The 27,812-nt window shown below is 38.8% G+C and overlaps 1 protein-coding gene across 1 annotated transcript; it reads right to left on the reverse strand.

Moving 5' to 3' along the window:
- Window positions 1-2,387: 2,387 nt before the first annotated feature.
- On the reverse strand, window positions 2,388-26,625 carry CASP7 (caspase 7). The gene is made up of 7 exons (XM_082310577.1): window positions 26,534-26,625; window positions 24,589-24,701; window positions 8,016-8,164; window positions 6,996-7,124; window positions 6,314-6,489; window positions 4,646-4,784; window positions 2,388-4,003 (listed from the first exon to the last, which is right to left on the reverse strand). The coding sequence occupies exons 2-7, from the start codon at window positions 24,699-24,701 to the stop codon at window positions 3,780-3,782; spliced, it is 930 nt and encodes a 309-aa protein (XP_082166703.1). The 5' UTR covers window positions 26,534-26,625; the 3' UTR covers window positions 2,388-3,779.
- Window positions 26,626-27,812: the final 1,187 nt, after the last annotated feature.

Raw genomic sequence — 27,812 nt, forward strand, 5'->3', positions numbered from 1 at the left:
ACCATAAAACGTAACCAAGTTTAGATTTAAAGAACAGCATTTGCTAAAACATACAATGGTGAAGCTGGATTTCTTATGCTACCTATGGAATGACAATGTACTTTCATTGAAGGTCAGTCTGTCTTGGTTATAGGTGAATTTTTTGGATTTTCACCAGAAACATCCAGCGTATCATTAATGATAATGATTTTACACACTAAACCATTTGGCTAATCCTGCAGATGGCAAGGGAATTGCTGTTAGACAGAAAATAGTTACAAATTTCATGAGGAAATAAGCTAAAATGCTCTACAGCTTTTAAGTCACTATTCAGCTACCTGGCCTTGCTCAAGTGAAAGGGCCAGGCTTCCTCACGAATGGGTTCCTTCGGGCTCTTGGGCTGGCACAGCCCTCAGCATGTAAACATCACCACTCGGACATGATGTCTGTTGGTGGGAAATTTTCCTCTTAAATAATATTTTTTGGACACGATTTAAAGTAATGCTCCATCTACCAGAGATGCTGGTCCCGACACAAGGGAATGTTTTTCTCTCTTTCTTTCACTACTACTCTAAGTTATCTTTCCAAGTTGCTTTCCTCTCTGGCAGTGTCTTCAGGTATTTTATGCTCATCTTTGTTTATTTCATATACCAGAACTAGCCTGAAGGTTGTTTAAGATTCAGCCTCAACTTCTTCCTTTCATTGTAAGTCAGCAGGTAGAATTGCTGTGCTCCTTTGTGCCCCTCACTACGAGAAGGACATCGAGGTGCTGGAACGTGTCCAAAGAAGGGCAACGAAGCTGGTGAAGGGTCTGGAGCACAAGTCTTATGAGGAGCAGCTGAGGGAGCTGGGGTTGTTTAGCCTGGAGAAAAGAAGGATCAGGGGAGACCTTATTGCTCTCTACAGCTACCTGAAAGGAGGTTGTAGCGAGGTGGGGGTCGGTGTCTCCTCCCAAGTAACAAGTGATAGGATGAGAGGAAACGGCCTCAACCTGTGCCAGGGGAGGTTTAGGTTGGATATTAGGAAAAATTTCTTCATGGAGAGAGTGGTGAGGCATTGGAGCAGACTGCCCAAGGAAGTGGTACCATCGCAGTCCCTGGAAGTTTTCAAAAAACGTGTGGATGTGGTGCTTAGGGACATGGTTTAGAGGTGGACCTGGCAGTTAGGTTAACAGGTTGGACTCAATGATCTGAGAGGTCCTTTCCAACCTTAACTATTCTATGATTCTATGATACTATCATCTTTTTCCAGGAAACCTTTGGTCGATCAGGAGACCCCTTGCAAATGCTGAGAGTGCCTTGTTGGCTTGCCACATTAGAGCACTGAAGAGCTTCAAATAACATTACTACTTTGCCTTTTTTTAGACAAACAGCTACTATTTCACCTATTAGTTGGAAATTCCCAAGCTGTCCTTATTTAGTGTCCGTCATGGTAAATGTACAACAAAATCTGATAAAGACCCGCTCTGGCCACTTTTGTTTTTCTTTTAGACATTATCTCCAATAGGGCAAATAGCTTTTCCTACTCCTAGAGGAAACTCACTAATATGAATTCCTCTGATTCTTTCTCAGCAGTCCCTTGTACGCTGGACCAGGGACTATTTCTAGTAATTTTTATATTCTCCCGGTGCTTCTAAGCTAAGATAAATTTGCTGTAGCTTTTTAAAAATAAAATACCATTCTCAAAGAACCTTTAAGAAAAAAGCACTGCACAAGAGAAAATGTGCGTCTTACCTGTTATGCTGTTTACATTCCTTGGCATTATTTTAAAAACTTAAATGACCTGTTTCACAGCCCCTACCTTCCTCCTTTATTGTTCCCAAGGCTCTCTAGCTTCAGAGCTACAATGTATCTGAATAAAAGGATAGTTTTGGAGACAAGGGAATATTGTTAACAGAAATTAAAAAACAGGCTAAACCTTAAGCAAATAAACACTAATGAACTATAAAGACATGAAAGAGCTTCCAGAGAACTAACGAATACTGAAATGTTGACTGGACACATTTCTCATGGTAAAATAGGAATCTCTCTAATGCCAGAAAATAGTTTAAGATGGAGGTATTTGCCAGAGGTAATAGGAAGAACATTTTCATGTGAACTGCTAGACCACGGTAGAGTTTACTGTATAGAGACATTTTATCCACAGGGCGAGATTAAGCACTGGTCGATCAGGATATTTCCATTAAAGTTTTTTCAATAATTTTGGTTTACTCCAAGAGAGGATGTGGCCTGCCTAACCCAAGTCACCCCATGCCAGCTTACTTTTCTAAACTTCTTTTCAACTGACACTGTAAACCTCATCTTGAAAAGATGCTGAAGACCTTCTGCATTCTTGGCTGAAAAAAGCTTTTGGGATGTATTTTGGTTGGTTTTCACTTCGCCAGATTGAGTGATGAACATGCAGATATTCATAGGAAATTAAAAAAAAGGTCTTTATTGATTTCATTCTCAAGACATCCATAAAACAATCATTTCTTTAATTCAAACAACTGTAAATTTGACTTATGAAAAAAATATATGCCTCACTATGCCACAGTATTTGTAAGAAAATAAACTTAATAATTTGTAACTTGGCTTTAATAGTATGCACTTATTTTCTTAGAAGATTTCAAAAGAGTACAGAGTACATTAACTGTGAAAAGAGTGAACAACTAATCATTTATCAGTTTAACCAAATCATTAAACTTACTTTTTTGAGCTAGCTACCAATTTTAAAAAGAATATAAAAAGTAGGAATATAAACATCACTGACATAACTCCAAAATACAAAATCAAGACCGTACAGTAACTAAAAAGGCACTTCTGGTTTCTGATTCAAGTAAGTATTTCCAGTCTTGGCAAAATTCCTCACAAATACAAGCTATATCTAAACAGACATTTGTTACTGGACCATACAATTCTATCATTTCAACATTAAATTTTAATGTTTGATAACAAAGCCTTGGTATTAATTTTCTGTTGGTTCAAAACTTCTGAATCAACAAGCAGACATTTTTATTTCTGCAAGCAGAAAAACTGCAATACCACTGTTTCAGGCCATTCTATGAGGTAATTGTCATTTGCAAGGCAAAAATCTTTACAATGGCGCTTTAGTAAGGCATCATCCAATTACAGTTTGCCAATGTTTTACAAAGATTTTCATTTTGATTTTTCTATTTGTTATATTTCCATACTATTCTGGGAAATAATCTACAAATATTGATTTTTATTGATCCATCTTATGCTAGAGTGATAACTAAGTAAATTGACTTCCAGATTAAGCACAGAGCAACCATTACTCTTCATTAATAATGTTCATAAAAAGGAAATGAATATATTAGACTAAGAAACACACTTTTAAATAGCTACAAACTGTTTCATCACTGGACATACCCATAATATGATGGTCTTTTGAAATTCCCGAGGAAGTTACGGTTCCATGAGCTAGCAGTGAAATAAAAGATGGAGTCTCACGATTTATTTTTTTTTTTTCTTAATTTACAATCTGTTTTCTGGAATAAACCTTTATGGGTCAGGTAGGTGACTCTCAGAACATCTTCAGTAGCCATAAATCATGACAGCCACACTAAGGGAAATCAAGATACAGTAATTAGTATTAGCTGCCAGGTTGGCTCACAGCATTTATTTCTTCTTCAAAGATCTTGCATATTGTCCATTCATCAGATACCCCAGCTTATACAATATAAAAATCTAGTGTAATTATATTTCTCTTATTAAAAATGTGTTACTCCAGTTTATAATAAAATCTCCACCCAAAACCATATCCTGATCTTTCATCACTGGCTGCATTAAAATACACTTTCAGAAGTAAAGTTCCTTAGTGAGCATAGAGACCACGCAGGGAATCTGCTTCTTCTCACTGAAGCGTGGATCATCGGACTGTGATTCAAAATTTGTGGCAACCACATAGTTGACCCGTGTGAGGATCTGCATGATCTCAAGTTGTTTTCCATGCTCATTTAGCACAGAGCACAAAGACTGCACAAACCAGGAGCCTCTTCCAGGATTCCTCCAGGAGTAATAACCTTACAGGAAAGAAGATAAGAAAGTACATGGGGTTATTTTTCCTCTTTTTTCCTATTATCTTGTGTTGAAGAATGGCATGGCAGAGAGATATGTACTAATTCGTGTGAAAGATTCTGAGCAAAGAGTAACAATGCACACACAGAAAGTCTAATTCTTATTACTTGTGTCACATATCCTACTTCATGAAAGTGGGGAATAACGTGTATTAACTCTCCAAACCTCACACTACTAAAGTACCATTCTATATTTTTGCATTTGGGAAACTGCAAGAAGTAAGATTTCATGTTTTTCCCCTCTAAGAATAAGTTTCATTCTGTAACTGTTCCTCTTCCTCTTCCTGCCTTCATCACATATTCAACATACTCACTAAACTGGGACATGGAAGGGCAGGATTCCCAGAAAATAGTACTGCCTTCGCCATCTGTAATGTCTGTGTCTTCCCACCTGCCAAATCTGGGCTTTTTCCTGCTTCCGCTATACCTAGTGTAAAAGGGGTGGATACAACACACTGGCCCAACATACACTGGGCCTTAGTGTTTTGTCCATCAATGTCCATCATCAATGAGAGCCAGTCTACAATCAAGTCAATATGGGTCATAAGTATTAGGCTTCTATCCCCACCCTGACCGCCTTTTCTTTACCTGGCACCGTGGAATATGCAAACAGGAAATCTGCTTCTACTGGGATTTTGTATCTTGGATTGGCATCTGTTTCCAGAGTGTCATTTGCAGGTCCAGAGTCAGTTTGTATACCTTCATCAAATTCAGAGCCTCTGCATGCCTGAAAGCAGTGAAGACAAAGAGAACTTGTCCAATAAGGAGAAACAAGGTGTTACAAAAATAGGTATTCATTAACATTTTTTAATGGATGCAGTTTTAAGCAGTACTTTGCATATTATCAGAAGCAGAAATGCAATTCTGGGGGACATCTAATTATTCAGTGATAAAGTTACTAGCTTACCCATTTTAAAATATACATCCCGTACAGTTAAGGGAGGTAATGGTGTTGCAGGCTGTGGATCTCAGTAGACTGTCAAAGTGCCAAGTCAGCATTAGCTTATTCTAACCATGATTAATTTTACTAGTCTAGAGTCATCCTCAGCACTCAATTATTACATATGTCTTGCACAGCGTGGCTTCTGGACATTTTCTTTACAGTGGACTACACATGGTCTTTGGCTCCTGACATGCACTGCTGTAGCATCACCTTTCACAGAATAACAAAATCACATCCCGAGATCATCTAGTCCAATCCCCCTTCTCAAGCAGGGACAGCTACAGCAGATGTCCAGGACCGTGTCCAGTTGGGTTTGGAATATCTCCACAGATGGAGACTCTACAATCTGGGCAACCCGTTCCAGTCTTTGAATACCCATTTCAAGTATATTGCATTTTTAACATTTTTCCATTTCTCTCTTTTATTCTTATTTTCCTCTTAATCCTGTGGTTTAGCTAAAGGGCACACTGGGACCACAGTCCAGGTTGGTAAGTTTCAGCTCTGGACCAGTAGCTTTGACTAACAGGTCTTGCAAAAAAATAGCACTCTGATGGGCTTCTAACACGACTTGATTGCCTTTATTAAGATAATTTTAAAGGCAAAAAAGTACCCATTCCAAACTTATAATTAAAAGAAATATCACTTCAGTAGTACGAAGAGTCTAAAATAGACACAGTTTTCACTTTGAGGTTGAAGATTAATTGATGGAACAGCCTAGGGAAAACCACATCTGCTGCAACTCCCATACATACATAATACTATGATAAAAAAGAGAATTCAGACCCATAGTATGTCAGTTAATACTTTTGAAACAGTTGCCTTTAAAAGCTTAAGTAATATACAATTAATTATATGTTAATGCAATAAAGCAATATAAATTTTTAGGCTACTGAGGGAGAGAAAAAGTACTTCTTTTAGCAGAATGCAGTCATTTGTAGAGACAGCCTTTATTCAAAGAGACCTGGACAGTATTATTTCTATTGATAACCACATACTGTCCTCAGCTCTGTCTGCACAAGAGGGAGTTTATCTTTCTGCTTTGAAGTTCATATAGTACCAAGCACAAAGAGAAACCATGTACAAAATTACAACGACAGTATGTTCTTTACAACTGTCAATCTTGTATATAAATTATCTTTTAAAAACAAACAACACAAGTCACCCATAGTCAACTTCTCTCAACACATTTTTTCACAAAACCTCCTGCAAAATTCCGTAAGTTAACCTACAGGGCTCTTCTAGAGCAGACAACCAACGTAGCATGTTTTCCCCATTGCAGCAGTAGGATACTATATTTACCTTAGGGCTATTACCTGAATGAAAAATAATTTGGGTTTGCCTATAAGGCTTTTACACTTGTCTCCTCTGAATAGCGCAGTCAAACTCTTGATAGCCATGGGTCCATCAGTGCCATAGATGAGGCCTTCTTCCCCATGGCTTAGAAGGATACAGGCAAAACAAGCAGCATCACTGTGATTCTCCTCAGCAGCTACAAATCAAACACTTCTTAGTCAAAAGGAAGGAACATTTTATATGAAAATTATATTTAGTAAACACATTTTTCTGAGACTAAATATACATCGGGCCTCTACCAGAAGGCATAAGAAGGAGTGGATAAAGATGACACAACCCACTTTTTAGTAATGTGATGAGCACCTCGAATACATGAATGCATCCTTCACTTGTCTCCAAGCCTAGCCCACCGGATTCAACAGGCTGGACTCTATCTAATATGACAAGGCTCTTCACCTAATACACAGGACAGGCGCTTCACCTAATACAACAAGAAACCTGTGTATTTCTGAATTGATGTTGGAGGAAGAGGTGGGGAATTAAGTCTAATCCATTCAGAAACCGAATCCTCCTATACAGAAAATTGCATGTAGTGGGGCCTAAGCAATCTGTTCTAATTTGACGTGCTTTGAGCAGGAGGTAGATTCAGTGACTTCCAAGGTCTTTTCCACTCTAAATTATTCTACAATTCTAAATTTTTACCTTGCTTCAGTAATTTTTCCATATCATCACGACTTCGGTCATTGTATATGTAAACCTCAAAACCCAAGTTTCTAAAACTCTTAGCTAGATCTCCAGCATCTTTATCAGTGCCATTGCGTGTACCCATTCCTGCCAGAAAACAAACAATATGGTTGATTGCACATTACACAATTCAAAATAATTCACATGTTCAAAGGTAAATTTTTAGGTTTATAATTAATAAATCTAAACAATGTCATGGTGACATGATTTTAAAACAATCCTCTAACAGCATTCTCAGCATTGAGAATAAATTATAAGATTTGTTTTAATGTAAAATAATGCAAGGTTCAATGTTAACACATATCGTATCCTGAAAAATGTTGGCGTGCCTCCAGCACCTTGCAACATAGGACCTCTACGGATGATTCTATCTCCTTTTGGTTATGCAGTGTAACATATGCATAAAGTGCACCAAGGAAAAACTGTTGAAAAGTGTCCCTATGATGCCCATATAAAAGAAACTGATGTAAATTCTTTGGAGTAAACACTTCATTTAGTGTGTCTGCCAAGTGTATAGGAAAAGACCTATAAAGTTGACTATAACCCAAGTATCTGTCTGCTTTGAAATTGTACATGGTCTGAAAAGTTAAATGCAGGAGTGTGAACAGAGCACAGCTACAGCTATTAGCTTTTGTAGCTCATAGCTGTAGCTCAGGGACAGAGAAGTTATAACATGGGCTGCAGATGCCAAAGTTCAAATTTTAACAACACAGCCTTAAACTCTGGGACAAAGGTTTAGTTTGAAGTTGGCAGAGCAAGGTGACATGCTCTTTGAAACTTATGCTGCCAAGAAGCTGCAAAGAGCCGCTCTAATATAAAGTGTTAAAGAACAGGAATAAATTGTAGGAACAACTATTTCTCAAAAAAGATGAATATATTCATTAAAATTCCATGTCCTAAAAATAAAATGCCTATTGATTAATGAAAGTATAAAAATTCTGAAGTCTGTAACGAGTATCATCAAAGGAAGAACATTACCTGTTTTGTCTTCAAAATTTTTGTTGTTTATAATAATACATTTGCCAACTTTCTTGTAGTCCATATTATACTGGAATGTGGGTGTAACAATTCGGTACTGATTACTGAGAGAGGACTTTGGCTGTTCTTCTTCTCCATTCTTCTTCTTTCTAGGTGAATCAAATGAAATTATTGTTAGTGGCCAGTCACATGCAGTGTGCCTATTTATCTTAATTCAAACCATTCGGGCAGCTCTACCCAATGTTTTTTCTTCTCTAATGTTTGCTTTCTTCCTTCATATTTCAGATTGAGGCATAAAGACCTCGTGATTTCCACGAAGTGATTATTGTATGCAATTGGATTCTGATGATGGTAAAATGACTCCAGAGTGAACTGCAGCCAACAGTAGTGTACGCAGATCCTGATCCACAGATAAAACAAATGGCCTGAACATGAAGTCAGGCTGGAAGTCACCTTTTGCAAACTATGGTTCTTTTATTTTACTTTTACTATAAATAATTCATGGAAGGACAGACAGAACTCCCTTAATAACTGTTCCAAGCACAAGAAGATACGCAGTTTACCTAATGGCATGATAGGATTTGTTTCTTGAATCACCACCATCCCTAAATTCTCTGAAGATTAAGACTGAGCAGTAGGTAGTTACTACTGATAAACGTTATAGACGTGAACAGGTCATGTGTTAATTTGGTCTGCGGAACAGCAGTCTGAATCTATGCAAAAAACTAAGCACGTTTTAGTGTAATCATCAATACCCAAACGTCACTTCAAAACCAAAAACCAAAACAAAACAAGCTATAACTGTTCTCTGTTAACATGACTGTGTACTGACCTTTCTGCTATGTGCAGGAGTCTTAGACTGGATTAGAGAGATGCAAAGGGATAGCACAGACATCACTCACCAATTTATTCTCAATGAAGCATTAAGAACAGATTAATTACAGCCAGCACACACACCTGAAGTATAAGCATGAGGAACACAGCAGTACTTGCTTCTAGAGGTGGATTTTTTGGTCCAAGAAGGTGCCTTCAGTTGTTGGTAAGACCTCTTCAAGCACAACTGAAGCCAGTGAGAGCCTATAAAGGGTCTGACTCAACCTCAGAACTATAAGCAAGTTTTGGAGCAAGCCCAGTTAGAAACAACGCTCAGGAAAGGGCAGAAGTTATAAGCGCCTCTCTTACTTATTTGGTCAAGCATCCTGCTTCCAATAGTATTTATTGCTGATGTCTGAGATGAAAACATAGCCTACTTTTGCAGCACAAGTAACTGTATAATACAGTTTGTTTTTAACAAAATTAGATTTTTCCTGTAATCTCAATTAATTTAAGTACTTTCACTATTCTCACTCTGACATCTTTCTAAAGAATTACTAAGCTATTTGCTTCAATAATAGCCTGTAGACACGAGATTGCTGCGAATTGATTAAATGTTGTTTAGGTAATCTACTTACTTACCTACCTGATTTAACAATTGTTGTCTTTTAGCTTTAAGTGTCCTCTTTTTTATTACTAAAGGACAAGACTAATTGGAAACTATAACAAACCTTCTCTAGATGATTCATCGTGTTTAAATGCTACTGCAATTCAATTTTAAAACAGCTTTTTCTTATCTTTGAGTGTCCTCATATTCTGTTACAAAGGGCCAAATTAAATAGCTGCACCTGGCAGGCTTCCTCTGTACTTATTTAAATGTGACCATCCTAATATCATCTCCTCTCTTAGACTTCTCTGAGAGACTGCATAAAAAGATATTGAATCATATCTACTTAAGGATTTTGTCTGATACGCTGGAAGTACAGCTTTTTCTGGCAAATCCCAAGTATTGGTATTCTCCTTGCATACTGCTTCTTGAGGGCTCTGGGAGCAATAATTAAATATGTTTTGCCTCAAGAAAAGATTTTAACCATTTTAAAGAATTATCCACAGCTGTATGATGTTAATATTACATTTGACTTTCAAAGAGATCTTGGATTCTTATTTTAGCCTAAAATTCCCCCTGGTCCTACATGACTAGACAGCTCTCTGGCAAAGAGAGAGAAAGAAATTTCAAACCAACAAATAACCACTCAGGTTGATGAAGAGGCTAATTTCCTCAGTCCACACTGGATTCAAGTTTCTACAGATTTATCCATCTTCACTGACTTCCGAAAAAAGCTGTACGACTAACACACAATAGGATATTTTCAAGGGGATTGTACACAAATTTCTGTTCATGTCCAACCCATGAACAGTCGCGCATACTGGGGACAGATCCACATGAGCAGTACGGTATCACGTTTGCACTGCCTGCTCTCCTAAAATGCCAGAAGTGATCTAATTCTAGTCCAGAAGTCACGTAGCCACGTTACCCCACAAAAAGCCTCACTGAAAATAGCAGCTGGGTTGAAGTGGCATAATAATGTAGCCAGGCAACTTCTCTGAAACCACCCCACTTCCGAGTTCAATAGTTTGCACTCATTCATGCAGAAATACTTGCGAGTTTAAGGGATGTAGCTACTACTGCTGGTATTCCCAAAAGTACACCAGCAGCTCTATGCCGGGCAATGTCAAATGTCCCAGACAAGCCTCGTCAGCACAGTAGTACACATAACTCGTATCTTTTCCCCATTCCTTTACAGACGATAGTATGGTTTTGTTCTAATGATTCCTCCCAAGCTGACCAGGCTAATGAGATACTAAGCAATCACAGCATGCTTTGTAGGGTTACGCCTATAATTTCTTTACTGGAAGACAACAAAAAGTTCCAGAAATCTTTTGGTATCTGTCCAAACTGAACGAATAAGGAAGCAAAGGTTGTGGATTCTACATATCCCGGGCCTGCAGTCCAGGGAGAAATTGTTTTTTGAAGATTCTGTTTTCTGTGCCAACATAGCGCAATATGGGAATTGCCTGACTGAACTAAACCGACAGTATAAGGTCCAACTCTTCGGTTTCAACAAGCTAAATCAGACCTTGTAATAATGATTAATAAAGTAATAAATACATAACAATCAGTCCTTAAGGGAAATGCCCTGTCAGTGACAGGCTGGCCTATGACTAAGCCTAAAGCTTTCCAGCTAAATTTTTACTTTGTAAGCTTTGAACTGGACACATGTTAATATAAATGTTTACTGCTATTGTTTTTACTAAGCTTTCTAATCATCATATTTTCTGAAAGGGTTTCCACAGGTTAGTTATGTGCTATTATAAAATGTTTTAAACTATTTGCCCTCAGTTTTATTTCATTCTGCTTCTTTGACATCCAGTGTCTTTAATTTCCCTCTTCTGGGATTCAAACTTGCCCAGACTAAATAGAAACCTGAATTTTATGACTGTTTACTCTTTCTTCAGCTTTTAATGACAACTGTGCTGTAACTCCTCACTCTGCTCATGGTCACTGATCTTTCCCTTAGACAGAAATATTCTTCCTATCAGTGCTCTCACATATTTCATGTTCTCTCCCTTCGGTCAAGAGTGCAGCAAAATTGAAACTCCACTCTGGCACTCTCATATAGCTTGCACATTTTCACCCTTACTGTGCCTCTAAATCCAGGCTTTAGGCTTGACAACAGTATGTCTGGGAATGTGACTTCATCAAATCTAGACTCAATCAGTGTCAACCCTGGGAAAATCATTATTATCAACTTCTCACTTTTCAAATATAAAATTAAAGTTTCCCATACTATTTTTCATTTTGTTATTGAACTTTTAAATAGTAAAGGCCAAATTTCTTATCACCATGAGTGGCTAAAATTCTGTCAAAGTCAACGGAGATACATCACTTGCACCAGTAGTGAACTTGGTTGTCTAAAGGACCGCTAATTATCACAACAAACTTTCTTTTCTGTTACACTTTGGGTAAATTATGATTTCAGTATGTAGGGATATCAAGATTTAAGGATAAAAATATCACTGTTAATATTTATCTATACCTAAAGATTATTTTCAATAACAATTTTACTGAAAGCAGTGTCCCTTAGCAGCTGAGATTTCCTCTCCTTTGGCTTCCTTTCTACTGGCATCTTCCTGCACTTTCTTTGCTACCATATACAAGTATGATATACCAACATACTAAGAATCCATGTGCAGGGGAATGGCTTCCTTGAGCGTTGCAGTCTCTCATCATCTCTCCCACCTGCTACAGCCAAGCTCTTGGGCTCAGGTCTGCCAGCCCTCCAGAGTAACAAGTGTTTCAGCGAGAACCAGCTGCTTAACTTCAAGCGTAGTGTGATATATTTCCATGGGGAGGGTCTTCACTTTCCATCACATTGCATAATTAATGTCAGCTCTGTAGTCTGGTACTGCCTGCCTCTGCAAGGTCTAAAGGCCAGCGACTGTAAAAAAACCTTCTGCTCTAAGAAAGCTGGTCTGCTGTAACTACAGGGACTCCCCTTGAACAGTACCAGCATAATGCAGGGAAAGTTCTCAAGAGAAGAGTGGATGAAAGGGAAACATTAAGAAGAAAGTGCAATCTCTAGGGTAGAAACTGTTACACTAATCTATTTACTAAACCTCAACATTAACTGTGCTTAAAAAGAGGATGGTAGTAACCGACAGACAATAGAGCTCTTCTGAAAACATGAGTTGCTTGGCCTTAAAAGCAATGTGATACTTAGCTCACGGAAGACACAGCACTCCCTGGAAGTCACTTAAATAGCCTTACAGGCAGACCATTAGATGAATAAAGACAAATTTCACAGTCATCACTTCCCAGTCACAGGATGGGAGGAGTTTCCTGTTTGTTTTTTTCCTGTTTGTTTGCTTTTCTAAGAGGAAATTAACATGTTAATCAAAGTGAACTCTAAAAATGATATTACAGAGGGATATCTGGGCTTTGAAAACAGCTATAGTCCCCTTCTCTCCCAGGAAAGTTAGGGACTTTGTTGCTGTACTGAAAAATGTAAGCAGATAAAAAAATTCTACAAATATGATACTATTCAATTTAAGGAAGTTGACATTCAGAGGTGGGTGGAAAAGGCTAAGCTGGTTACTTTAATTTCTATTCAAAGTACATACACACAAAAGAAGAGAGCTCTGTCTTACTCCTGCTCCATGAAGCTCAGTAAATTTGGGCTTTACTTGATAAGGAATATCACCCAACATTGTGACAGTTTTTACTCTGGCATGCTTCTTTAATACACTGTACAATCATATATCATTTTTGAATGACTGATAACAGGTTTCCGTTAAAAAGAAAATTGCCTTAAAAACATGCTATCTTCACAGAACACATCATCTCAGGATCTCTTCTGGAGTCCCCATGCTTTTTGGCATTGGAGAATAGTTTTATTCTAGTTTCCATCACATTGTCAGCCTCTCTGTTGAGTCCAGGCAAGAAGATTATAGCAGTGGTACAGTGATAAAGTCCACAGTACAAATCTTCTCAGGTAATCCATCAACATCCACCAGAACTTTTATACACTTAATGTTGTGGGATGCAAGGTACCTTAAAACTGCAATGCTCCTTATTCTATTACAAACAACTTAGATGTTTCCCTCATGACTTTTACATGTGGGGACTTCTTTAAAGGCTTCATTTGAATAAATGCCCCATTGAGTTACAATATTGTGGAGTAATTGTATGGGACAATACATTAGTTTTAAGGCGTCTGAAGGAATTTACATAGCCTATATTGCCAATTTAATTTTATGCAGTTTGTGTGGCTCTATGCTGCTCTTTCTGCCTAAAAACCCCCACTCCTTCCACTATTGCATGTACAGTATAAATGATGTTTGCGACTACTGCTCATCACAAATGCTATGTTTGCTCTCCTGGGGAAAAATCCTGGATTGGATTTTTTTTTTTTTTTAAATAGGTAGTTAAAGGATAGACAGGAAGCAATGAAAATGCAAAGAGGATTGTGTTTGAATTCACAAAGCGTCACCAAGCTATGTGCAGTTAAACTGAGTGTGCTGGAGACCAATTCAGAGTTATTCTTCCAAAAGAAGTGAATAGGAAACAGAATTCATAAATTAGACAAATCAAGGTTCAATGTTTTGTTCTATGTTTCTACCTTAGCCTCAATAATTAGTGGTCTATTCATATATCTGATGCTTTCTGATGATCATGCATTAATATCTCTTATTCCTACATAACCTTCTCTCCGAACTGCCAGCTTTAATACTTTTATCCAGCTTTAATACTTTTATCCAGTCTAATTTCACCATATTTAGTATACCTCTAATTACTGTACACTCTCCCCTCTTTGAATTTTTTTTTTTCTCATGAAACCTATTGGCAATAACAAGCAAAAGACACTTGTTAAACCTGACTAGAGCTTTTTAGATCTTAAGTTCTTTAAGGCAGACTCTTTGTTCTTTGTCAGATCCGTTTTGATAGTGTCACACAGATTTAGAGCTGCATGCAAATAATAGATTATCCTGTTGACTTTTCCCATTAATATTGCATCAGGTTGGCAGAGCAGCAACATTTCTGGACAAGAAGAATGTGTCACTACTTGAATCGTCTTTTATAAAAATGAATATTCCTTTACTGTTAAAAATCAGAAAGCATAAATTATATAGGATAAAGACTAAGCACTAACCATAAGGGCTAGACCAAATACTAAAACTGTATTACACTGCATTTGATGGTGTGATCCTGGGTCACACGTTAAAGAAGACAGCATGCTAGAATGCTAAGTGAAGCCTACGATAAAAACCAGCAGGAGCCACTGCAGAAGACAGTGGCATTTGGGAGATCTCAGTTCTGTTTCCAACCTGACTGTCACACGCTATGGGCTCACAAATTTTTTCTCCTGAATATACTCCAATGGCAGGTGCAATTTCCATCTCTCTCTTTTCTGACAGATAACACTTTACCAAGGACTCCTTTGCAAGAGGTTAAATATAATTGTAAACCAAGAAAATAAATACTATCCTTCACAATCTTTTTTTGAACAAAGGTTGCTCAAGCTTCCAAATTATGTTGCAGTAGATAAACTGAAAAACAGCTTAACAATTGAAGCAAAAATCTCCTGAGGAAAAAGGGGCAATACTAACTACATAGGAGGAAGTTCAAGCAAATATTGCGCACTTTCAGTTTCTCTGATAAGAGTTACCAGCAAATGACCGCTGACTTTGATAGACTAGCACCAACAAAACAACCAGTCCTTAGAAGGCTATTTTTAAATATGCTCCAGCTAAATGTCAAAAGAAAATGTAAAAAATTTCTAATATTAAAGTCAGAATCTTTTCAACATAATAGGAAGTGTTCATTTAGAAGAGAGAAGAAAAGCGGTCCTACAAAACTGAACATAAAAGTTCCCCAAAAAGCATGTAAGCATTATTTCACCTATATTGCTTACTATGGCAAAGAGATGTCTTACACAAAAGGCATGAAAACTGACAGCTGCAATTTAGAATAGCAAACATTAACACCACAATACAAAAAACCTCCCAGAACATTAAAACACAAAAACCAGCCCAACAGTCCTAGATTTCTGTTCCCTCTAACGGTCTTGTTTTGTCTGTTAAAGAAATTTTAAATTATGGTGAAGCATGCCAAACTGATAATACTGGAGTCTAAAGTTCATATTTATCAATGACATATAAAGTCTGTGCAACCCTTGCATCTTCATATACTACTCTGCTGAAGTGCCTAAACCTTGAAAGTCATTTTTGGGAAGGGGTGGAATAAAGGGAAATGGCAAGTGTGCTTACTCGAACACCACAGCCCCTAATGATCGCACCCCACTTTCCTCCTGGGAGCAGGCCTAATAAAAGCAACAAGACTAGTCAGGCAGTAAAATAATGCCTGTTTGTAACTGTTCTCCAGATCAGGGCTATAGTAATTATTTAGCCTCCAGCTGCTTTTTGAACTGCCAATTAGTTCATGACTTCTTAAGGACATCTTTGGAATTATATTGTCAGCGGACCAAGCAAAGCCAGTTTAAAAGTCACCAGAGGCAAAGCCTTTTGCTTGAATGAACCTGAAACTAGGAAGCTAATGGAGACAGTACCTCTTGTTTCTTTGGAAACCCGTGTCCCAATCCCTCCTTATAACTGTAAACACACTAATTTTGAAAGGAAAATGTTGCTGTAGCAGTCTTGAAAGAAAGTAGTTAGGTAAACAATGGGATTATTTCCTTGCACTTTATTAAGATAATAATAGATCCAGGAGGGACCTAAGCTATCATTAAAAAACTCTTTGCCCGACAGGACTTCAATAAAACAGTATCATATTAAAAACCTACTTTTGTTCTTGCTACGACATATGTAGCAGTACTGTTACAGATTTTGCAGAAAATTCACAAAATAAAATGTTTTTTACTTTTTTAAAGAAATCCTGGCATTTCCCTAAGTTTCCTGTACCATGCTATATCACCTGCAACAGTAGAACACAAGCCATAAAAATATTTATTAAGATTATATGCTAGCTATGCTTTGCTCAGTTAACTTGATGAAAAGTATTAAACAAATCAAAATGCTCAACTGGGGGGATATGTTCTGTTATCCACTATGAGCCACCGAGTTGTGCTCTGGATCGAGAACTAAGTGTGAATCCTGCTTCTGTTATTAAATAACTTTGGGAAAGTAACTCCATATCTCTTGGTCTTAGTTTTTCCATTACAAAATGGAGCATAAAGAAACTTATTTCATAAAACAATTGCAGATCTCATGGCTTCTTTCCAGGGGGATAGTCATGTACAGTAAACTAGAGAATGAATTTAAAATCCACTATTTTGTACATCTGTACAACGTTTAGGTCCAGAGCGTGTGAAGTAGCTTACTGCCACATGCTTCCTGGAAAAAAATGCTTGAAACAAAGGCATTCTTACTGTCCACTATGGAGGTTTACAGTGGATCTCAGTCCAGAAGCAAATTCCTATCTTTGGTTACTGCACATTAGCTTCCCTGAAATGATAAAACTGCTAGTGCCTGCACAGGACTATTTAACATCAACCGCAAAAATGACAGGGTTGCAGTCCACAGAATATGGCATTTCCCTGAAGTATATTATAGCCCTAGAGACCTCTGGGACCTTGGCTTAACAGTCAAGATATCACAGCTTATCACATCGCAGCTACTCAGTTGAACTACAGCAATGGCTATTTGTATGTTCCTTTGAAACCACAATCTAAAGTGTATTAGCTTGAATCACAGTAAGGCCTCACCTACCACAAAGCTTCACAACTCCAACAGTCTCAGAGATGAACAAAAATCAACTAGTGAGCTGCAACATGCTAACTGCAGTAACTGACTCACCTGAGTGCGAGCACACTTTTCATTTGATCTCTTGCAAAGCAAGCCACAAACCCTTATTCAGTAGTTTCTACAAACCTGCAGCTTCTGTGTAACCTGCGCAATATCTTTTAGATTTATAACCAACCTTTTTTTAAAAGATCCATTTATGGATCCATTGGATCCATTTATGAATTCTTTGCTTACAAAAAGTGCCTCCTATCTTCTGATCTTCCATCACCTATGTATTTGTATAGTACAAGCAAATTTTCTTTCAACTTTAGTTAGAGGAACTAAATACACTTTAAATCCCTCATTATAAAACATTTTTCAGACCCTGAGCCACTCTTGTAGCTTTTTTGTCCCATTTTAGTTTCAGACCCTTCTCCGATTAGGAGGGAGAATCTTCTCTAAGAACTTGGAAAACAGAGAAACACAGTCCAGGGCAACGGGAAACTCACTGTGTAATGAAAGGAGTTGAGCTGTTTGAAAGAGCAAGCCTCAGCCTACAACTTCTGGCATACTTTGTATATTATATATATATATTTTTGGAGTTCTGATAGTTACATCTAAATATGTCTTCCTCTCAACTATGTGTTAGTGATGGCCTCAACATAATTCAAATCAAAACCATGGCTGCAATTTTATTTATTACATACAAATGAAGCAGACAAAGCGCACTGGGGCTAAGCCAGCTACACTTTGTAAAAATAATTTCAACACAGACTATCATGTCTAATATTGTCCACATTTCTCAACGGTTAAAAAAAGACAAGAGAGGAAAAAAAAGAAACGGGTAGCAGTATCCGAGTCTTGGTGCACTTAATATTTTAAGTATCATTTACAACCTACATGACAATTTTGTGGTATAACTCCTGCAGCAGAGAGGACCAAAACAGAGTAAGTTCTAAACTCTCAACCATCAATTTGTAATTCATCTTCAGCTTCCTAATTAGCTGCATGTTATCTGCTGTGCAGGCCTCACAATATTGTATGCAACATAACATTCAAATAACATTCAAAACGTAAAATTTTACAAATAAAGAATGTTGCTTGCTGAAAGGCTTTCTGCTCATTTCTAGAAAACCTGCACGTACATACCTTCCACTGGTGTTCTGGAAACTGAAATGATCATGATCATATCCTAGGCAATACAATGTACACAGGCAACTGCCAATTATATGAAAAAAGAGATGAAGCCTCTCTTATCTATCACAGATACTAAGAGCAATTAACAGGTATATATATTGCTACATGGACTGCTTGGAAAATGACTCAAAATAGAGCAGCCCCTCCAAATACCGTTTCTCAGAGAACACTCTGGCTAGGATCAGCAATTGCAAACTGCCAGTAGAATTATAATTAGCTTGATACAAGCACTGAAACTCTTTTAGGGTATTCATTCATGAGATTTCCAAACAGGTGGCAGAGAAGGATGGAGATAAATAACATTCTACAGTACCTTGGCTCATCATCAAATGGTACTCCACACTGCATCTGAAAACAGCTTCAGCTTGTCCTCAAGAGCTAGTCTAATCTTCTTTGCTAACGCTAGGAGCCCACCATGCTCAGGGTTACATTGGAGAGTGAAACAGGATGCTCTCTGTGTTCAGGCCCAAAGATTCGCACGTGTCAGCAGTGGGTCACGCTGGACTTTTCTATGGGGCTATTCAAACCCTCATAGCTATCACCCTGCAAGCTGAGGTCATGCAGGCCTGATCTACCTTTGCTGACAAGTGGAAAACACGGTCCTGTCGCTCTGATTCTATCACTGTTCCTATGTAAGGGTGTAGGAAAATACAGCAGATCTTGAGATGGAGGTGGGACAGCAGACTTTACTTTGTAATACATCTTTCTTCCTTCTCTCAAAACCTGCTCCACCATTACTACAATATTTACACAATGAATATTTCTAAGAAAATAATGCCAATTAACATGCACAGTATACAAAACCTCTTTGTATTCTAATTCATAGAACTATTTCCTATATATTTACCCTTAAATAGTTTTGGTTTATTATAAATTTGGCCTAATTTGGTTTTGATTCCTTTGAAAGGTTAAAAGTGACACTACATAATAGCTTTCCTCCAAATTTTGTATGATGACAGCCCAGAGTTTGTTGTAATGAAGGAAATAAATTACTACACTAAAAAGGAATTAGGATACTTGACTCACTGTAGTGATTGCTACAGATACAGTTCATCGATAACCCAGTATTTGCTGTGCTTCACAAGATAAAGTCTCTAAGGATACTAGAAACAAATATTGACTGTGAATTAATGAGTTCTTACACTTTAGACTAGATACTATTTCAAGATACTTGGTCATTTCCTATATGGTACATCCAGTAAGCGTCCAAGGGAAAGTACAAGCACCAACCACAATTCTCACTAATTGTTAAATACTCCTGCAATGTTCTCCAGAAGTTGAGTTCCAGATCTAACAAAAACTGTAATAACAAAAAATTAAAAAAAAAACCCTTTGGCTTAAAAGAGGGTAATGAAAATGAAACATCCTGTTGCTCTGTGTTAAAATCTCTTTATTGTCTTTGTAGGAATTAACTTGAACAGACTATAGATGGCAGAACCTATTGCTTCTGAAATTTTATGTTCAGGTCTTTGGGGGAAAATACACTGATATTTAGCTTGTGCAAAGCTGAACCCACAAACTCCAAACAAAATTAAATTATATTGTGCTAGACTTTGGAGTTATGATAGTAAAAGGAAAGATCATTACAGGATAGACTAAGGCACACAGTGATTTGCTTAGAGACGTAAAGGCAATGTGAGGCTGAACCAAGAGTTCAGCTCAGACCTCTGAGTTGCAGCCCAGAGCATAACTTCAGATAATGATTCATCAGCTGTTATTTGTTTTAAAGTAACATGCTATTTTTATTCTATCTAAGTATAAAGGAGATACTTTTCTTAGCAATATTTATTTTCAAAAGGTCTGTCACTGAAAAACTTGTAACAGAACTGTATTTTTAATTTTAAAACTGTAAAAGTTATGATAAAATAGATGAGGTATCATTCAAGGCATCATCTGGATTTGAACACATTAATTTCAAGGCAGGAACAGCTCACATTCATGCAGTGGAAGCCAATACAATTTCTTCATAAGCATATGGTGCTAGCAGTAGTAATTTTCTACAAAGCAAGCAATTAATTTATAAGATCAGGCCCAGTGTTTTCAAATGGCCCAAAAAATACAAAATGGGCAACTCTGGAAAACATATGCATCTGCATCACTCTGAAACTGTTCTTCATAAAGTTCTACCTGCAAAGCAGCTTCTTACAAACCAAGTAAAAATAAGCTGTTGGTAATCAAAAGCAGATGGAAAATAGCTCCCCAAAAGACAGAAGAACAACAGAAGAGCAAAGCTGAAACAAAGACAACTTCCCACACCTGTTACAGCTCCAAAGCTGAGGTTCACCTGAGGCTTAGTCTCAAAAATGAATACTTATTCTTTGAAGGACAAAGCTATTTATTTTGAGAAACATGGCTATACTGAGACAAGGGTCATGAAGTTAAAATAGACAGCTTTGGTAACATCTGTGCTTCCCCACTTTGATGCCCTGTAACCCAAAAAACCACTGTGCAAATGAAAAGAAAACCTATATATCCATGAATCTTTTTGACCTAAATACTAGTTTACAAACGTGGTAGATATTGTAACTACATAAGCATCATAACTATTGAACTACAGAAGGCAAGATACACACTGATGTTTCCAGCAAACTTTCAAATTAATTAAAATGAAAAGTCTCAAACTTTATAGTGGCCTGACTTGGCAGAAATAAATACTTTACGGATATTTTGGGTTTGCAGTGTTGAACAGCTGAAGTACTCTTGGTGACTATATGTCAGTGTAACCTACAAGCCTCTCAGATTCCTCAGTGGGGTTTTCTTACAATGTATTTCATGTTTCTGCATTAAGGGCACTACAGAATCACACTGTTTCAATCGTAACCAGGTATTTGTAAGAGTTCTTAAATATATATTTAAATTACTTTTTCTGTTTCCAGATGAGAAGGGGAATATTGGCTGTAAAACAAGAGAGTAGGACTGGGGTAGATAAAAGTAACAAGGGGACAAATGGTTCTATACAATTAAATTAGAATAAAGCTGGTACCTAGACACTACTAACAACCGCCCTCCTCTGCATCATGCTTCTTCACTGAAGCCCACAAACAGTCATGATTACTGAGGGCACAAGTGCGAGTCTATCAAGCCTTGGGAATTTTCAGATGCAGCTTTTAAAAAAAAAAAACGACTTTCATTAGGAGTAAGGGAAATCTTAGCTGTACTTAATACAGTGGAACCACAATTTTATTCTGTTTCATGTTACATTATATTTCCTGGATGCCAAAATGGGTTTGCTGCTATCAATCTCCCTAACAGAGTTCCCCAATAAAAGACAAAAGATGCCAAATGAAGATAGTAAATCATCCCATGGAGAAGTGAGACTATTTTTAAAGCCTCGAAAGTGTAACAGGAGCACATGTAGCATAGAAAAGAGAAATTTCTATGGAAAAATTCTATTAGTTTCTAGCTATCACAAAAAGAATTAAAATACATGTTTGAAATCCTCACCTCAATCTTTGTTTTAGAATTTGTTGCACACAGGCTTGCCAGAGTGTATCCTGCTATTTTTGCTTTCTGAAACAACTTTTTGCTCAACCGCAACGCTCCCTAATTTTTGTTCATGTTTTTGCAGTAAACAAAATTTATACCCTCCTGCCATCTAGTGGCTAAAAAACCCCTAAACCAAATACGACCGGCAGATGTTGATTCAAAACCTAATTTTTTTTCAACTCTTTTCCCCACCAAACAGTTTTTCCCCACCAACATTAACTAAGCACTAGCACTTTTTTAAAGAAAAGGAAATACATAGATGATAATTCCCCTAAACTGTGGTGCAGCCAGAAGAACCTGCCCACTCTGTGGCTTGTTCTGAGCCTCATGGCCTCAATGGTAAAGCAGGCCCACAGACTTCTTGGAGCGAAATATCCTGCAGTGAATAAGATTTTCACTTATTTCTACTTACTGCTCTTGCTAGATAAATCTCTAGTCACAGCCAGAGAATGGTGAATTGGAGCTGTGAAGCTACTGGAAACAGCTGGTCTTTCTGCATGGCTCTGAATTCAGTTTCTCACTGTTCTCTGTTCTCTTAAATTAAAATTAATGTGCTTATTTAACAATACAAGTTACTTGGTTTGCTATTGAGCTTATATATTTTAAGCAATAATAAATGAAATACAATGTAGAATTTCATTGGAAGTACTGCACAGCTGGTAAAAACCGGGTTGCTAAAACAAAACAAGGGACAATAAAATTGTAGTCAATCTAAAGCTTTCTAGACATCTTATTTTACAGGTACTAATTTCATGTTGCCAAAATGAAGCCTTGGCAATCAAGACACAGAGCCATGCTCATTCCAACTAAAAGTATATCTAGCCTCATATCTGGTACTGACTAGTAATGAGTTTTGAGAAAGAAACAAAAGAAACTGGATACAGAATATATTCTCACAGAAACCTGATTAAGGAACATCTTGCACCAAAGATTTTAACATCAATATTCCCACTGGACTTTTCTTCCACAAATACATCTAATCTCTTCTGAACTCATCTAAAATCTTGACATCTGCATATCTTGTGACTTTAAGTTAAGTTCTACAGTTGTATTCTGCACTATGTGAAAATTACATCTTACCGGTTATTTTAAACCTACTGCATGAACTTTTCATTGGATGTCCCCTAGATTTCCTGTGAGGCACAAAGAACGATCATTGTCTATTTACTTTCTCCTCCATTACAGTCACTATTTTAGATCATATCCCATTTTCCTTCATCCTCTCACATTCCTCTCCTATCTTCCTTCAGGCAAAAGAGTTTTAGTTTCTATAAGACAAAGAAAGACCTTGCCACTATGCTTGGATTTTTAAGACCTTTGCTGTCAACCAGCTCATTCCTCTTTAGGCAATCATCACCTTCTTCAAGAAAGTCTAATAGGTTTCTCAGACTTATATTTTTCTACAAAATCTAAGCTGAATTTGCTCAATTACCTCATATTTAATCTGAGGAATTTTTTACTTCTAAAGAAAAATGTTTCAAGCTGTTTCTTCATGGAGTTTCTGAAAGATGAATGCCTCAAACTGATGCATAGTCAAACTACTGGAAAAATTTCTTATAGGAAAAAAGTGATAGAAATGCTGATTATTGCCTTTCCTTCAGGAATGATTAACTTTGAGTTGCATAATTTAATAATAGTATTAGCATATCACCTCTTATGAAGACGAGCAATTCAGATATTAAAACACACATAAAGTTTAAAAGAAACCTTTGAAAAATGTTTGGCAAGATTTAGAAACAAATGTTACATTGTCTATTTTGCATGACGTGATTCTGTTAAAATTAATAATATACATACACATCATAAAACATATTTGAGGAATGATATGAGACAGAGAAAGTAAAGTGATTTGCTTAAGAGCATGTCAAAAGTCTTCTAAGACTAAAGCATCTTCACTTCTCTCACAGAATTGTTACCCCCATTAGACTCGCATAAGCAGCAGAAATAAAATTATATTCTCCATGTACTTTCTCTGAATTATACTATTCACTTGAATGTGAATGTCCAATAGTAAAAAAAAATCAAAACCTCTCTGTAAATACAACAGTCTTTGTAATAAACACCTCTAATAAACTCTCTTGAAATCCATGAAGTTCACAATATGAAGTAGCCGTTTGCTGACATTCAATAGTATTTGCAAATTTTGCATGTTCATTTTTCATCTTTTGCATTTTCAGTCACATTTATCTAGTGTTCTTAGGAGTACAGACAAGCAGTACATAGTTCTTGCTTCCTATACACTTAATGAAAGTAAGCTTATGCTTCAGTGAGACTACTATGTTTTAAAATGAAAGGCTTTTAATTTATTCTGTAATGGGTTACGTCTCTATACTCAGTGAGGCTTCTTTGTGCTACAACCTAGATGGCACATCCAGGCTTTAAACTAACTTAAATAGTCAGCAGGGGATTTCAGTGATGCAGGAGATTAGCTGGGCTGAATGCGGTAAAACAGATAATTAATGGTATATTTAATTCCCAGCTCCACCAAAGGGCAATGTTTAAGATGAGGGACTATAATTGATGCTAAATGAACTTAGTGGTCTCTTGACTACCAAATAAATCTTATGGAAGATACTATAGGTCTCCCTATAGGGAGATACTATAGAGTGTTGCTTTAAGGTACAGACCAGATACATTAAACCTATACAACAAAAACCATCTCCGTATCCAGACCATCTATGACATTGTGGACATGGCAAACTGAACACCAAAATCCCATTAGAAGGGTAGTATGACAGCTGATACAACAATAACAGGAATAAAAGTAGTAACTTACTTTCCAAAAAGTGAGAATCTGGTACTTCTGTCTGGCTTTGCATCACATACATCACCGTGATCTTCGTCACCTCTCTCTTGAGTAGAGTGATCAACGTGCTGATCTCCTGACATCTACATATAAAAGTACAAGAATTTAAGTGTCCCTCAATGAACACTATCATTTTAGAAATACTTCTATAAACCAAACCGTTAAAGCTGTTAAACATGTGAGCTGTTAGTCAGTTATACTGTATAATACTTTATCAAGTAAGAGTGGCTATAGATTTCTGGCCCTGAATTAGCATGATATTGCACATGCTCAGCCCTATGTATCACCTTGTGGCAGTTACCAAAAGTGACTTGTCTAATACCACTCTCAAAAATGTAGGTAAGAACAAAAGTAAAAATCATTTTATGGTGAAAGGTCTTACAACTAATTCCCAGAAAATTTTCCATCGTCTGGAAAGAAGTATGTTGAGAAAAAAGCAAGGACAACTAACATAAAAATATTTGTAACTGCAATCCTATCCAGTACCAAGACACCCAGAGAGCTCCTGTGTTTTCATTTGCATATACACAGTCAAATGCGCATAAGAGAAAATACCCTGTATTATCTTCCACGGATGGGATCTCAGGTTCTCATTTTTCCGTTTTGTCTATATCAACACTTAATATGAATTTTATATTATTCTCATGATTAATTAATACATGTGTACAGTTGTTAGGGGAAAAAACAGTTGTGAAGTGTTTCTTGGAAATTAAAAGGTATTTTCATTACATAAAGAAGCCTCTTATACTAATTGCTGTATTTCAGCCAATATTTTTTCTTTGTTATTCCAGTGTAAGCTTGGAACATCTTCACTCATCTGAAAAGCGACACAGGGCACCACTAGACAACAAGGCTGAGTTGATCTAACGACTTTTTCCTGGTGAAAAAATGGTCTCTCTCTCTTCTTCTTCCATGTACTGAGTTGCCCACTCAGGAAGTTTATTAAGATCATTAAGCCGGCAGAAAACTACAAGAAAGGAGTAATTTTTCTGATAGCACAATGATGTGCGCCAGCTCAGCGCAGGGCAAGGAGAGCAGCGGAGAAGGCAGCGTGGGATGCCCACCTTCGCTGACGGCGGGATGCGCTGAGCCACCTCGTCCAACTCCAGCTCTGGGTTTTTATAAGGAAAAGCAGCAGCGATTCCTGCCCTTTCCCCATATTTAGGCAGGTTAAACTTGCTTTTATAACACATTTACTCAGAAGAGTACATGTTTATATCTAACTTGAAAACCACCCTGTTGACCTTGCGGCAGCTCAGAGGTCGCCAGCACCCCCCCAGCCGGGGTCTGGGACGCTGACTGAGGTTTTTGAGCTCCCTGAGAGTAACAGCAGTTCCCGACAGCGGGGGTCTAGATTTGGCTTTGACACACAAATACATTTTTTAATCATCTTTTAAAAAAAATACGAATCGACGAGCGCGCAGGCCGCAGGTGGGCAGCGAGGCGGCCGAGGAGGAGCGCGGCGGCCGCCCCAGGGAAGCAGCCCCACACCGAGCAGGGTGGAGGGAAGCGGCGCTGCCAGCTGCACCCGCCCCGGGTCCCGCTGCCAGCCCCTCTGCCCGCTCTCAGGAACGGTCGTGCAGCCACCGCAGCCACCTGAAGGGCCCAAGCCTCCAGCGCTGAGGCAAAGCCGCTTTCTTCCACCCCGGGCGTCAGATCAGAGTAGCGAGCAGCGGGCCGGGCCCCGGGGCTGCCGGCCAGAGGGCACAGCTGGGGACAGAGGGGACAGGAGAGGAGAAGGCGCGGGGGAGCGGGAAGCCGGCGGCCAGCTGAGGGGAGGGCGGGAGGCGGGAAGGCGGCGGGCCGGGCCGGGGGCGCCGGAGAGCCGAGTGGGCTCCCTGAGGCGAGCGGGGAGGGCGACCGGCGCGACGCGGAGGGGCAAGCGGCTGGGGAAGGGGCCGGGACCGGGGCTTGCCTTGACGCTGGTCTCCGGCGAGGCAGAAGAGAAAGCGAAAGCGGCGGTGGGTGCCGCACCGGCCGGCCGTGGGGCGGGGCGGGCTCCGCCGGCCCGGGCCTGCCCCGGTGGGGCCGCGCCTTCCGCCCGCCGCGGCGGGACTGCGGGCCCGTCCCCGGGGCGGTGCGGCCTCGGCCTCGGCCTCGGCCTCGGCCTTTGCCCGGTGAGGCGGCAGCGGGGCTGCCTGGGGTTGGGGGCAGCTGGGGGCCCTCCCGCCCCGCTCCGCAGCCGGCTGCCCTGGCAGAGGGGCTCGGGCGCTGCCCCTAGGCCCTCCTCGCTTCTCCGGTCATGACGGCTCCATCACAGCGACAAGGAAATTACCACTTTTTAATACCTGTGCTCCACCACACCCCCGCGAAAGAAGAGCCTTAAGTTTCATGGTGACACGAGATTGTCTAGATCTAAGGAAATTTTTTCCCTTATATAAACTTCAGTGGCATTTCCTTATCTTTCCAATTATTCAGTGTGTTGCAGCTCTGCTAATTACGATATCCTACTGTGTAGCTGTTGCATCAGGCCCAGCAGTCCAGTACATGGACTGAAGATTGGCACAGTCTTGCTAATTACTCCTGGATGCGGGCTCCAATCCTGCAAAATCATACACCTGCCCAGCAGTGCGTGGTGTTTAACATTCACTACCTAAAGAGATTTACATCAAAGCGACATTTTCCAGTGTAACTGCCTCATAATTGGCACAAAACACAGGCATGGTAACAAACAGCCTTTTGCTTCACGACAGGTCACTGCTTCGATGTGATGGAGGAGCATGTGAACGGCGCGGCGGCTCTTGCCGTGCGTCTGCATGCTGCTGCTGGGGCCGGTCTCCGCTTCGTGGGATTACGCCTGCAGCTCCCGGTTGGAGACACAGCCAAAGTTTTCTCCTAGAAATCAAACGAACAGAATCCCATGGTTTCTCTAATGCCATATATTAGCTGCTTCTTTTCAGGAAGCCAGCACCACTTCCAAATCTGTAATCAATTGTTATGGACAACAGAGATACTGGGAATGTATAGATCTTCAAGTAAATGCGTGGAGAGGAGATGAGGGAGACTGTGCCTGAACTTCAGGACATCCAAATGTGCTTTCCTGACGATGTGTATGAGGGTTACTTAGGACATCCAGAAGCTATTTGCCAGCTGTGACTTTGTATATCTTGATGAAAAGGTTTATCCATTGCCATCTGGTCCCCACAGCCAAATTAGCAGATCTAGAAATGGCTTTTTTCTAAAAGTCATTGTAT

Source organism: Platalea leucorodia, assembly GCF_965183815.1.
Source record: "Platalea leucorodia genome assembly, chromosome: 4".
NCBI classification, from domain to species: domain Eukaryota; kingdom Metazoa; phylum Chordata; class Aves; order Pelecaniformes; family Threskiornithidae; genus Platalea; species Platalea leucorodia.